The 15,147-nt window shown below is 40.7% G+C and overlaps 2 protein-coding genes across 2 annotated transcripts; one reads left to right on the forward strand and one right to left on the reverse strand.

The window, feature by feature from the left end:
- Window positions 1–7,322: 7,322 nt before the first annotated feature.
- LOC137721353 (protein SENSITIVE TO PROTON RHIZOTOXICITY 1) lies at window positions 7,323–13,627 on the reverse strand. The gene is made up of 2 exons (XM_088698954.1): window positions 13,423–13,627; window positions 7,323–8,404 (listed from the first exon to the last, which is right to left on the reverse strand). The coding sequence occupies exons 1-2, from the start codon at window positions 13,565–13,567 to the stop codon at window positions 7,500–7,502; spliced, it is 1,050 nt and encodes a 349-aa protein (XP_088555080.1). The 5' UTR covers window positions 13,568–13,627; the 3' UTR covers window positions 7,323–7,499.
- LOC148699239 (uncharacterized) lies at window positions 8,847–13,172 on the forward strand. The gene is made up of 2 exons (XM_088686184.1): window positions 8,847–10,082; window positions 11,169–13,172. The coding sequence occupies exons 1-2, from the start codon at window positions 8,847–8,849 to the stop codon at window positions 13,170–13,172; spliced, it is 3,240 nt and encodes a 1,079-aa protein (XP_088542310.1).
- Window positions 13,628–15,147: the final 1,520 nt, after the last annotated feature.

Below are 15,147 nucleotides of genomic sequence, written 5' to 3' on the forward strand. Positions count from 1 at the left end.
GTATTTTTGAATTCTTTGAGTCTAGTTTAGTGTTTTATATTGTTTTTACGTTTTTAAGTCAGTTTCCAAGAGATTAACAATCCCTCCTAATCCCCGGTCCAGAACGATCCCTACTTGCACCTATACTACAATTTGACAAAAAGAGGGTTTAATTTGTGCGCGTATAAAACTCGCATCAAAGAGCACAACCGATACTCTAATAAACAATTTTGAGTTTTGGCAACTTGCCACTCTTATTAACCAGGTTATGAAGGAACTCACCTTTGTATCACCAACCAGGTGATGAAGAGAACAACTAGTACTCTAATAAACAATGTTGAGATTCAGCAACTTGCCACTCTTCTTACCAACTACGTGATGAAGGAACTCACTTTCGTATCACCAACTAGGTGGTTAAAGATACAACTAGTACTTTAATAAACATTTTTGCCTCGGCAACTTGCCACTTTTCTCACTAATCGGGTGATGAAAGAACTTACCTTCTTTTCACCAACTAGGGAAGAACAATACAACCTGCACTTGTGGATTCTTAGCATTCATAAGCAGTCGAAAATTTTCAAGCCTTACAACTTGGAAAATGCATTTACAAACTCAACAAAGCCTTCCACACTCTTGCTCAAGAGTGTGGAAGCAAAATCATATTATATGGTTCAACGAACCTTCAACAACTACAACACGTAGATTGTCTTCTACACTCTTTCTCAAGAGCATTGAAGCAAAATCGTATTAAGAATAACAAGATAGTAATAAGGAATGAAATCCTCCAAGAACAGTATAAGAAGATCTTTGGGATGCTTCATAAGGCTAAGCAAACTCAATTCATTAGCCCATCGCCTTTGTGGATGTTAACTATCACATGGGTACCCCCCCCCCCCCCCAACACGGAGGGCCACCTGTCTTTAACATAGATGCTCCTAATGAAAAGCGACCTCCCCATCAATGTGTTGATCAACATAAGACTTCTTTCAACCTAGCTGTTTCGATTCGAAGTAGGAGAAGTGGAGGGAAGCACGTCCTTGCAGAATGAGTGGAAGGATTAAGAGTCGTTTTACCATGACTTTCGAGACTTCTTGAGGCAGTGTCGAGAAAAAATTATCCACATAGGCTTAAGGAAATACCTCCCCATTAATTAGTTATTAATTAAATTCGACATGTGGAGGAAGCCAACAAAAGCTTCAATATGTGAGATACAACTACAACATGTAGATTGTCTTCCACACTCTTGCTCAAGAGTGTGGAAGAAAAATCAATTTATGGGGTCCAACAAACAAAGCTTCCCACACTTTGAAGGGTAGAGCTTCCCACACCCTTGAAGGAAGGAGGCTTTCCACACTTTGAATGCTAGAGCTTCCCACACCCTTGAGGGGAGAGAGCTTCCCACACCTTTGAAGAGAGGAAGCTTCCCACACTTTGAAGGGTAGAACTTCCCACACCTTTGAAAAGACGAAGGTTCCCTCACTTTGAGGGGTAAAGCTTCCTATACCCGTGAGGGGAGAGAGCTTCCTACACCCTTGAAGAGAGGAAACAAAGAGCTTCCCACACCCTTGAAGGGAGGAAGCTTCCCACACTTTGAAGGTTAGAGCTTCCCACACCATTGAGGGTATGGAAATTCCCACACCTTGAAGGGAGGAAGCTTCCTACACTTTGAAGGGTAAAGCTTCCCACACCCTTGAAAGGAGGAAGCTTCACACTTTGCCTAACTACCAAAAACTCAAAAAGCCTTCCACACCCTTGATCAAGAGTGTGGAAGCAAAATATATTTATGTGATTTAAAAAAGCCTCAACCACAAAAAACCTTCACTCATGGACCTTCCCTAATTGAACTCAAACGCTTCACACCTTTGTGAGTACCAAACTAAACAAAGCCTTCCACACTCTTGGGCAATAGTGTGGAAGCAAAACCTATTTATATGATTTCTCCCACATTGGATCACTCAAGCTATATACATATAAAGGCAAAGAACGTACAACCAAAAAACCTACAAACAAAGAACTTACAACCAAGAACTTACAACTAATGGACCCACAACCAAAAACCCTCACCTATTAAACCATAACAACAAGAAGGAATTGGGCTTGATAAAAATATATGTATATTTGGGCTGAAGTATGTGCAGGGGAAGGGCAAGACAATATTTGGAGTCTTTGTTCCTTAGATGACTAAAAAAATCAAGGCACCTCCTTTGGCAATCCTCCTCGCTTAGAAGACTTAGGGGACTCCTACTATGTGCAGCTACACTTCGGTACTCAGAAGTTTCGTGATTACTTAGCGACTTGGATTTTTACAAGTCCCCAACCGAGAAACTTTCCTCACTCGAGAACTTGGGGGAGCACTGTTTGTACCATACTTGACCAATCCTGAAACTACCAAGCATCGGTCAACTTTATACCTTCAAGGACCCATTGAGGGGGTTCATGTTGAGGCACCCCTGCCAAAGCACAAGCGTTTCCCTCTAACCAGGAGACCAATCACAGAATGAAACGTGTCAACATCAGAACGAACTTAGGGTGAATCACATACATCTTGTGTTTGCTTCCCTATCTCTATCTCTTTACATATTATCCACACTAGGTGATTGGAGTAATCGAGCGAAAGTCACAAACTTGACACTTTATGTTGTTTCAAAGTCTTGCTGATTTTGTGCATCAACATAAGTATTATGAGAATTGGCAAAATTGAGAGAAAGGGGAAGAAAAGGTAGTAGTAATAAATTTTTTTAAGTGTAGCTATACTAAAATACGTAGTCGGCCTAGCCTGTGGTTCCCGTAACCAAGTTTTTCTTTCTCACTTCTTAAAGTATGCTATTAATATGTAGTATAGACATAACCAAAACAAAATAAAAAAAATATAGATATTATTGGTGGGAGACGGTTGGGTCTTGAAAGAGAAAAAATAACAATAAAAATAAAAAGTTAATTATTAAAAAAAATGAAACGAAAAGTTAGAAGGAAAGAAGAAGATTTTTTATATAGATATTATTGGTGGGAGACAGTTGGGTCTTAAAAGAGAAAGAATAACAATAAAAAGAAAAAGTTAATCATTAAAAAAAATGAAACGAAAAGTTGGAAGGAAAGAAGAAGATTTTTTTGTTGTGTGGTGGGGGGGTTCTTTTGTTTTGGTCAAACTAGATGGTGGGCTCTTTTGTTTTGGTCAAACTAAATCGAGGGGTCCTTTTGTTTTGGTCAAACTAGATGGTGGGCTCTTTTGTTTTGGTCAAACTAGATCGAGAGTCCTTAAAATGAGAAGATTGAATAAAACGATACCGTGTAGGCGTGTATACAGGCCATCTTCTTCTTCGATGAGTCGTCGGTCTGCATCTGAAAAATTCCAGATTCAAGCATAGCTTCTTACAAACCCTCACCTAGGCTCGGCTAGTCCCGTCTATTCCCGCCTAACTCCGTCCAAGAAGTAGCCTAACAAGCTTCCTGATTTTCCGACCAATTAAGAATTAGTCATGACGGCAATTCACCGTCTAATGCCTAGTTGCTGCCTAAGCTGCTTTTTAGAATATTGATACATTGGCAATATGTTTAGTCAAGCAATGGATCCCACCCGCGTGCCACCCCAGCGGACTAACATATTTCTTGACGGAATTCTAACATATGGAACACGTTAATTTGGGACAATTAATTTCAAGGACGGTATTGATCAATTTTCAATCTCAAAGACCAAAAGAGAACCTAGATTAATTTCAAGGATCACTGAGCTCAATTGGAGTTGCATTAGTCGTAATTATTCGTAGGGTTTGACATTGGTTTTATATGAACATGAAACTAAGCTCATTCAATATGGATTAGGGGTGCAAGTTGGCTGACATTGCAATCCAAATTGAAAATTTCCGTTATGAATCCAAACATTTTAAATTCCAAAATTTTGGATGACAATTGGCATATAAATATCTAATTCAAAATTCTGACTTTTAGATCCGAAATTTCTCAAACTTAGTACTATAAAAAAATTCATGCATTCTTATTTTATAATATTTGTTGTTAGGTTTAGATTTTTTTTTCCTTTTCTAAATTTGTATATTTAATCATCCTATTACAATAATTTAGGGGACGAGAGTTTTTGTGACAGCCCGTTCCGAATCATTTGTACCGTAGATGTGAAATGACGATTTTATCCCTAGACGTTAATTGGCGTTGTAAAGTGTTGTTTGTTTTGTTTTGGTTGGTGGGCTGCCATTTGGAGAACACACACACACATACACCCGTGGACCTTTCTCTCTCCCTTCTCTCTCGGACTTTCTTCCATTTTCTTCCATTTCCTTTGCAAGTGTACGGACAACCTCCATCCAACCATTTCTGGCACGTATCATGTTTATTGTTGGTGTTTTTGGACTCCTTTTGAGCTCAGGAGTCGATTTTGGTGTTGGTTGGACTTGAAACCTTCGAAATCCCGAGAACCATGGAACCCAGTTTTGGTGCACTGTTCATGCACTCGTGATCGTGGATGTTTCATCAAGTTTTGAGGTTGTAGGAAGCTTTAGGACGTCTTCACGAAGCTTGGGGAGTAATTTTGAAGTGTTTTGGACGTCATGATAGCGAGTTCTAAGGTTGGCCGGATTTTGTGGAATTTCTCCGGTGAGATTCCGTTAGATTTAAGTTCCAAAAGTGGTAAGGTTTTGTTCTACTTGTTGTAAGCTTCATTTTGGTACAAATTTCATGGAATTTGGTTGAGAAATGAAGAAGATATTAAGGTTTGAAGTTTTTCTAGAAATCGGTGAAATTTCGAGTTGCAGACGGTGGCGCTGATGGCGGCGGACGACGGCGACCGGCAAGGCTCACCGGAGAAGGAGGCGAATATTCCGTCAAAGTTAACGAAATATTCTAACGGCGTCAGGTAATGGCCGTTAACTTCTGTTAAGGTTTTAACGGAATATTCCCTAATGGCGTTAGGGTCTCCACACACGTGCCAGACATGTGCCTGCGCGTGGCAGCACGTGAGAGGTCGGAAAATTATTTTAAAAATATGGGGGTGTTCGTGGGATTGAGTAGAGCATGTTGGTATGTTCAAACATCCCATTTGAGCAATGTATGAGAAGTTATTACCTAAGGTTGGTTATGTGTGTTAATTTGATAGTTTTATAGTTGTTTTGCATATAGGTGAGGATTATCCGGAGGACGAGCGCAGCCACACGAGGCCTAAGGCTTACGATCCTTCTACGTATCAGTGAGTGGGCTTTTGTTTTCAGTATATATATTGATTGGTATCTTTCCAGAAATTACGTTTTAATGGTTTTATAATTGAAATGTCATGTCAAATATCGTTGATATTATTATTGTGATTGTGTTGGTTATGCTTTGGTGTTGCGGATGCTCAGGTAAGTCAGGTAAGTATGTTGTTAGTGATAGATGTGGTGTTGATGAGATTGAGTTATAGCTTATATTCCTGCACCTCGGTGATTGTGCTCCGCCAGAGTAGGGCCTAGCCTTTACGTGATCGTTCATCTCCCGCACTGTACATTTACCTTGGATCCAAGGCAGGTGCCAACCTATCGTACATATTACTTTAGGTGGTTCCGACTTGTAGATGACTTACGATACATCGCACAGCCTTCACGTGATAGTAGCACTGAGCGTAATTAGATACACCAGCTTGTCATGCAGACCACTTTAGGTAGTTCCGACTCGTGTGTGCAGGATAGTGGTTGAGGGGCTATAGATTCAGTCGTACATGTTACTTTAGGTGACTCCGGCTGATGTACTGATATTACTGGCATATTATGATTGTTTTATATCACCTGCTTGATGTTTATACTATTTATTTGGATATTCTGACACGGCATATTTGAGCTTTATTGTTTTAGAATGATTTGATATACGAGTACGTATAATATTTTCTGGAAAGTATACAGGTTTTACAAAGAGGGGTTATTACTTGATATTGAAATGGTTTGAAAACAAACTTTGTTTTGCCCACTCACGTTTTCTGTTTTGCGCCCCTTCAGGTTTTAGGTAGCCAGGACGTGGGTGACGAAAGAGGCATCGAGGCATTTCTGACAGAGCACCCACCATGTATGACTTTCTAGTTAACGCTTGTGTAGTATTGTTTATTCTGGACTGCACCTAGGATACTTGAACTTTTACTTTGCATTTCTCCTTCCATGTTTGTCGCTATCACTCACTGATCTTTTTATTGTTAATTATATTGTTGACTTTATTTCCTCGTATTTTCACTCTTTTACTTCCGCATTGCGCAATTGGCTATGTCACCTTCACGTGACGACCAGCACGCCCTAATTTTTGGATCGAGGCGTGTCAGTTTCGAACCCTGTAAGTATGGATAGAAATCTAACACTCTATCTACTAGGATATTGGACCACATGCAGTTTATCTTGTCTAGTATGATTTTATGTCATACATACTTGTAATAGCCTACAAATATTACAAAAATTCAAAAAAAAAAAAAAAAAATTTGAATGGTAGATAAATAAAAGATTGAAAATTTGTAAAACATTGCAAAATGTAGAAGATCCGAATTATGTTCCAAAAATTTTAATTCCAAAACCTTTTGAATTGACATTGGAATGCTTATTTCCATACGATCCGACACAAATACTATCGATTCCAAAAATTCTGATTACACGAAATTTCTAAAATCAGAACTAAAATTTGATTATGAAACTTTTTAAATTGGTATTGGAATGCTTATTTCCAAGGGAACTTTAACGAAAAGCTCTCGGTACTGTTCAGTTTAACCAAAAACCACATTTTTACACTAAAAAGTCAATCTTGGTACTATTCACTTTATTATTTATTTTGTCATTATCGTTAAAACTCAAAATTTTCAAACCATTTTCATTAGTTTTCCTTATTTCCAATACGATTCCACCGTAAATGGAATGAAAGAATTACTTAATATAGCTTCCACTGTAGTCTTAGGCTTTAGTGAGTCATGCACTTCCTTTTTACCACTAGACCGTAGTACTAAATGACAATCTGCTCTTGAACTTAAGACTCGGGGCGTTGCATGCTCGATCTAGTAAGTTATCTTGGACAATTATTTTGATGAACAGTCATTAAACTAAAATGAATTTGTCATAGAAAAAACCCCATTTGATAAAGGGCCCAAGCCTTTTGATAAAAAAAGGAAAAAAAGGACGCAAGCCTAAAAGAATACAACAAATCTAGAGTATGGACCAACTGAACTGTTAAGCTGCTAGTGTCAAATGGTTCATTTTGATTTGTAAATATTTTTCCCAACTTCTAAAGCAACTTATTTATTTTTCATTGGTGTTGGTTATTTGAATACCAACTCAGCCGTCAAATACAAATTAGACATATCTTTTGACACCACATACAAATTAGCCTTGCAAACATAACCAAGAAATGGGCATTTCTTCAAATTATTAGAAATTCAAGCCAACAGAGAAACGTGAAATCTCTCATCAGAAAAATTATTACATCCATATACACATAACTCAATAATCTAAAGCACTAAAACAACAAATCAATTAAACCAAAAGCTGTAATTTACGTTATCATCGCTATCACTCTTACAAATCAGTCAACATATCCTTCCAAAAATAGTCATTAATCGACCCAAACCCATCAAGCAACTCATCAGAAAACTCAATATCCTCGTATATATTCGGAATTCCCTTCGCCGACGTCGTCATGCCCTCCTCGTCCTCCTCCTCCTCCTCCTCATCCTGCTCCATAGCTGTCACAACCTTACTCCCACCACTACTCTTCTCGTCCTCTACCGCCGGCATGTGCCCTTCGAACAGCGCCATGTGCCCGAACAGCTTGCTCTTCCTCGAGAAGTTCGTGCCGCACGTGCACCGCCACCTAGCCTCGCCGCAGTGCTTCAAGTGGCTCTTCAAATCCGCCACCACCGAGAAGCTCCTCTTGTTGCACCGGTTGCACGAGTACATTTTTGGGCAGTGGCTCCTCTTGAAATGATTCTTCACGCAAATCACCGACTTCAACGGCCGGAACTTCCCGTGTGCCTTGTTCCGGTTGCACCCGACGTACGGGCACGAGAACCGGGAATTCCTGCTCAACTCGGCTGGGGTCTTATCCGGTTTGGTCAACGCCTCGGGGGTCTTGAACCGGTTCCCGTGGGCCCGCATGTGCATTCTCAAATTCGCATCTCGCTTGAAACCCTTCCCGCAAATCTCGCAATAATGGATGTGCTCCGCCAGCAGCTCCATCGCGTCCACCTCCACAATCTCGCCGCCGTCTGCGTCATCCTTTCCGCAATCGTTCACTTCCATCTCTTTCTTGACCTCGGAAGCCTCGATTTTAGCGGAGTGTGTTCGGGTCGGATCCGATGAGGGTATCGGGTTCTGAGAGAAAGCTAACAGAGCGGCACCGTTTGAGATGATTTCGTGGATGGCGGAAGCGATGCCGGAGGAGACCATGTCCATCTGGTCCGTGCTGATTAGAGCGTTGGCGTTGTTGAGAGAACTTGCCATGTGACTTGGACAGAAGGAATACTGCATTATTCCTTGTCAGACAGCACGCCACCTTTACAGCAGAAAGAACCCATGCTCTGATGTGTTGCAGCATGGGCAGCGCCACCTTTTACAATATTTGTTTATTACATGCAATTGTTTAAATGCATGCGTGTATGTAAGATGTATATAAAAACATCAACTGCTATTACAGCAGTTACCAAGAATAATACAACAGAAATATTAAACTTAATATGGTATCAGAGCTTAGGCAATCCTTTGCTCTGCTCTGCCTTCACTCTTCCGCTGCTATACTGTGATCTGTTACTGCAGCAACCAGTGCACTGCAAACTGCACACTCGCAGAAGAACATACACAGCCATTAAGCACAGCCGCAGAGCACAGCCAAGCACAGCCACTGCACAGTGCACACTGCCTGCCGACATGGCAACTGATTCTTCCAGCAAACACACCAAATACGAAGATCCCAGCGATCCTCTTTATCTTCATCACTCTGATCAACCTGGAGCGATCCTCGTCACACACCCTTTGAATGACGAAAATTACTCCACTTGGAGCCGAGCCATGGTCATGGCCCTCAATGCCAAGAACAAGGAAGGATTCATCAATGGATCCATTAAAAGGCCCGAGTCTGCATCCACAAGTGAATTCCAACAGTGGACTCGTTGCAACAACCTCGTGAAATCCTGGCTGCTCAACTCTGTCTCGAAAGATATCGGAGCAAGTGTCATCTACAACAATGTTGCAGCTGATATTTGGAATGAGTTGAAGGAACGTTTCTCTCACACAAACAGTGTACATCTCTTCCATATTGAACAAGAGATACATGGAAGTGTTCAAGGAAATTTGAACATTGGTGCATATTATACCAAACTGAAAAGTTTTTGGGATGAACGTGATGCCATGTGCACTCTCCCAACCTGTACATGTGGAGCTGCAAAAGAATTAATGCAGTTTCAGCAAAGTCAGAAAACCATGAAGTTTCTCATGGGCCTCAATGAATCCTACGCTGCGGTTCGTGGGCAACTTTTACTTATGGATCCCCTCCCTGTTGTCAACAAAGCTTTCTCACTTATTATTCAAGATGAGAAGCAAAGAACAGTTTCAATACATGCTCCTGGAAGGTCCTCAGTCACCGACACTGCAGCTTTCGCCGTGCGGGATAACATGCGCAACTTTGGTAGGAATTTTTCTCCAAGAAATTCCCATCTAAAATGTGGTCGTTGTGATGCAACTGGACACACTTCAGATACCTGTCGTGCACACCTCAAGTGCGACTATTGTAATTGGAAAGGTCACACCATTGATCAATGCCGCAAAATGAAAAAGGCGAAAGACAACAGCAATAGGGGAGATTATCAGGATCGCAGGGGTTCCAATTCCAAGGCTAATCATGTTGATACCCAGCCAACGCCTCCAGCAACATTTTCTTCGTCCTACAGCCTCACTTCCGAGCAATATCACAATCTGCTTGCACTCCTTGATAAGAGTCAATCCAACTCCACATCTAATCATGTCGGTACCACCTCTACTATGAATAACTTGTCAGGTAGAGTTTTTTGTGCTTCTGCTCTCAATAAGGGAATGGACTGGATTTTCGATACAGGCGCCACAGATCACATGGTCTGCTCACCAAGCTTAATGACCACAAGTGTTCCGGTATACAATCGACAAGTGCACTTACCCAATCATGCACTTGCCGATGTCACACATATTGGCACAGTTCATCTCTCGAATGATCTCACCCTTCACAACGTGCTTTGTGTTCCATCATTTAAACTGAATTTAATTTCTGTCAGCAAACTTACTAATACCTCATCTTGCTTTGTCATCTTCACTGATAAAATGTGTCTACTTCAGGGCCAACGATCGGGGAAGATGATTGGGATGGGAACTGAACGAGAAGGACTCTACTACCTTGATAATGTGATGAAAACCAGGTGCAATTCAGCGTCAATTTTTGCCTCTCCTTCCCAGCTTTGGCATCAACGCCTTGGCCATCTTTCCAACAAGACCTTACGGCATCTCTCTACTTGCATTAAAAATTTGAATTTTTGTAGCATTGATGATTGTTTGATCTGTCCATTAGCCAAACAAACACGTGCTCCTTTTCCTTTGAGTTCTATCACCACAAAAGCTCCTTTTGAGTTAATTCATGTTGACATTTGGGGAGGTTACCATGTTCCCACTATCACAGGGGCACAATATTTCTTAACTATTGTGGATGATTTCTCAAGATGCACATGGGTTTATTTAATGAATCACAAATCAGATGCACGATCTTATCTCATCACTTTCATCCACCTTGTTGAAACACAATTTTCCACACGAGTCAAGGTTCTTCGTAGTGATAACGGTCCAGAATTTTTTATGACCCAATTTTTTTCAGATAAGGGGATTCTCCATCAAACAAGTTGTGTCTCTACTCCCCAACAAAATGGGGTAGCAGAGCGCAAACACCGCCACTTACTCAATGTTGCTAGAGCCTTACTTTTTCAATCTCATCTTCCTAAGAAATTTTGGGGTGATGCTATCCTCACTGCCACTTATCTCATAAATCGGACTCCCACTCCTCTTCTTCAAAGCAAATCACCCTATGAAATACTTCACCACAAACAGCCAGCGTATGCCCATTTACGAGTGTTTGGTTGCTTATGTTTTTCTTCCACCCACCACCATCGTCCCACAAAATTTGATGCAAGAGCCACACAGTGTCTTTTTCTTGGGTATCCATATGGCACAAAGGGATATCGAGTTTACGACCTTCACACGGGTAAAATCTTTATCTCCCGTGATGTTATTTTCCATGAACATGTGTTCCCTTTTTCATCTTCTGCTGCAGTTTCACCACTTGTGTTTCCACATACTCAAGATACTGCCTATGATGATCCCATCATTCATCCGTCCATTCTACCGGAGCAGGATTCCATCGATCCATCCTCTTCTTCGCCGGTGAGTCCTGTTTCGGTTTCATCTCCTTTTCTTTCCACCTCACCACCTCGGCTTAAACGACCCACTCATGCACCTGGTTATCTTCAACAATATCACATCGACATCAACCTCCCTTCTCGGTCCGTCCCTTCATCTCACTCGGCGTTGACCAAAGTACCAGGTACTCCTTACCCTTTGTCTGATGTCCTCACATACGATCGTTTATCTGCTCGACATCGTGCTTTCACCACTTCCATTTCAGCTGCCACAGAACCCAGCTCATTCTCACAGGCTATACGCGACCCTCACTGGCGTTTCGCTATGGAAGAAGAACTGGCAGCCCTTGCTGCGAATAGGACATGGTCTCTGCAACCACTGCCCCCTGGCAAGAAGCCAGTTGGATGTAAATGGGTTTACAAAATCAAATTTCGCTCCGATGGATCCATTGAGCGATATAAAGCACGCTTGGTTGCCAAAGGTTATAGCCAAATTGAAGGCTTAGACTATCGAGAGACCTTTGCTCCGGTTGCAAAATTGACTACAGTTCGTCTACTCCTTGCTGTTGCCTCGGTCCAACAATGGCACCTTCACCAGCTTGATGTTAATAACGCTTTCCTCCATGGTGATCTTGAAGAAGATGTCTACATGTCCTTGCCTCCTGGTTTCGGACGAAAGGGGGAGACACGAGTTTGTAAACTTCATAAATCTTTGTATGGGCTTAAGCAAGCCTCTCGTCAATGGTTTATCAAACTCTCTTGTGCTCTTCGAAAGGCCGGTTATCAACAATCCAAGGCAGATTATTCATTGTTCGTCCGAAACCATGATGGTAAATTCACTGCCCTCCTTGTCTATGTTGATGATATTATCTTGGCAGGAAATAACATACAAGCAATTGAAGATACCAAGTCTTTTCTTATGAAGCAATTCAAGTTGAAAGACCTTGGCCAATTAAGATATTTCTTGGGCATTGAAATTGCTCGCTCTAGCAAGGGGATCACCCTCTCACAGCGAAAATATGCCCTTGAAATACTTGAGGATGCAGGTCATCTTGGCGCAAAACCAGCCACCTCTCCTATGGAGCAAAACTTATCACTCAGAAAGGACGAAGGACAATGTATTACTGATCCTTCCTCTTATCGACGACTTGTTGGGAGACTAATCTACCTGACAATCACGCGCCCTGATTTGGTGTATGCTGTCCATACTCTTAGTCAATTTATGGAGAAGCCTCGAACTCCACACTTGGAAGCAGCCCAGCGAGTCTTACGATACGTTAAGCACACACCAGGGCAAGGTATTTTTCTTTCTGCAAGAAGTCCAATTCAATTGAATGCTTTTTGTGATGCGGATTGGGCCAGATGTCGAGACACACGACGTTCTACCACCGGATACTGTGTATTTCTTGGAGAATCTTTGATCTCTTGGAAAAGCAAGAAACAAAATACCGTGTCACGTTCTAGTGCAGAGGCAGAGTATCGTTCAATGGCAGCAACTTGTTGTGAAGTCACTTGGTTGAAATCTGTTCTACAAGACTTGGGTATCAAACATAAACGTCCAGTCAAGCTATATTGTGATAATCAAGCGGCACTTCACATCGCTTCGAATCCGGTCTTTCACGAAAGAACCAAACACATAGAGATTGACTGCCACCTTGTACGAGAAAGGGTTCAAAGTGGAATGATCGAGACATCTCACATCTCAACCATGAAACAACCAGCCGACATCTTCACAAAGCCACTGAGCTTATACCAGTTTACGACTTTGCTTTGCAAGTTAGGAATAATCAACATTCATTCCAAACTTGAGGGGGAGTGTTGAGAGAACTTGCCATGTGACTTGGACAGAAGGAATACTGCATTATTCCTTGTCAGACAGCACGCCACCTTTACAGCAGAAAGAACCCATGCTCTGATGTGTTGCAGCATGGGCAGCGCCACCTTTTACAATATTTGTTTATTACATGCAATTGTTTAAATGCATGCGTGTATGTAAGATGTATATAAAAACATCAACTGCTATTACAGCAGTTACCAAGAATAATACAACAGAAATATTAAACTTAATACGTGGATTGATTCGGTGAGGAAGCTTTGCAGCGAATCCATTCTTGTTCGGACCATCGAGAGATTGCGGAGCGGGGCTGCTGGACCCTCATTCGTAGACTGGACGAGGTTCTCCGGCGGAGTAAGAAACGGTTGACCTGGAAACGACATCGTGCGGACACAATCTCAAGACTCCAACAGAGTTCTTTTGGTCAATACTTCATTATGAAAGGTTTGCGACACAAATGAGAAGAAACTACCACAAAGATGGGGGCCACCGAACAAGTGGGCCAAAGGTAGGTAGTTCATCTGGAACCGTTGAATGAGGCGGGGATACGTGGGCCAAAGGCAACAGTGGCCGGCGAATAATAGGAGAAATTTACTAGTATGATCGGAACACGAGTGCTACATCAGATGTTTTTATATGATAAATTTTTTTATTTTTTAAGTTACTAACTTTTGCACACACATATCTTACTAATTGTATAGTAACACGTAGGACTCTATATTTCAATCACACTTAATAATCTCTCGAAGTGGGTTGATAGCAAATAACAGAAACAGATACATCTGCTCCGCAATAGTTTTAGCCTTTAGGTCTTTTTTTTAACCAATAGTTTTACGTCTTTTTATTATCCAATAGATTTAGGTCTAATAGGAAATAATCCTGCAATTTGGTATTACAGTTTAATAATATTTTTTTTTATAACCATTGAATGAGGCGGAGATATGTGGGCCAAAAAGCAACAGTGGCCCTCGAATAATAGGTCGTGTGCACCCCAAAGTGGGTTGATCGCAAGTTACAGAAATAGATACAATTTCGTTTAGATGTGCTTTTAAAATGACTGAAAGCGCTTTTGGTATAAATATTTTTGGAAACAATCCTTAGTAAAATGTTAGTAAATCCTCAAAAAAGAACTTAAAGTGCTTCCTAGAAGAAACATATATCTGGTGCTTCTTGTAGAAAACACTTAAAATGCTTTTAGAATCCAAAAATAATTTTTTTTTTAAAACGCTTTCAGTCATTTTAAAAATACATCCAACCAGCACAACTTCTCTGCAATAGTTTTAGGTCTTTATTTTATCCAATAATTTTAGGTCTTTTTATTATCCAATGGTTTTAGATTTAATAGTAAATAATACTGCAATTTACTATTAAGGTATAGTGGTAGTAAGAGGTCTTAGATTCGATTCTCGCTAAATGCGAATTTGAACCATATTATTGCTAGTTCATTGTGAGACTAAACTCACATTCCTCATTTTAGTATAAATAATATCGTTTGTTAAAAAAAAAAAAAAAAAAAGTAATCCGTAATACTGTGTATTACTATAGGTTTTGGTTTTGGTTCTTCAATTACTGTTTGTAGTATATAAAGGAAGGTGCAAGCAAAGAAGCTTCAGTTCCAATTTTATATGTTACCAGTTCATTGCATCAGGTGAAGTGCTTCATTGCGCAAGCCACATCCAAACCAGAAACCCTCTGGATTCTTGAAGCTTTCAATAATTACCAGGTGCTTTATATTCAAAGTCGAGGGTACTGTGTAACGGAGCAGAGGGACTATTCATAGATAACGTCAATTCTTGCTTATAAATATTGAGTGACACTTTCCAAATAGACGGTGGTCAATGATTCCACCGACAAAAACTATCTAATTTCTAATTTAAAAACGAAAAATTGCTAAACGCTAAATGCTAAGAGATTACATTTTCATATCAAATTGGTGTCTCATTTGTCCTGTTGTGTGTCAAGT

Source organism: Pyrus communis, chromosome 1, assembly GCF_041283825.1.
Source record: "Pyrus communis isolate YQ-2024b chromosome 1, ASM4128382v1, whole genome shotgun sequence".
Classification (NCBI taxonomy): domain Eukaryota; kingdom Viridiplantae; phylum Streptophyta; class Magnoliopsida; order Rosales; family Rosaceae; genus Pyrus; species Pyrus communis.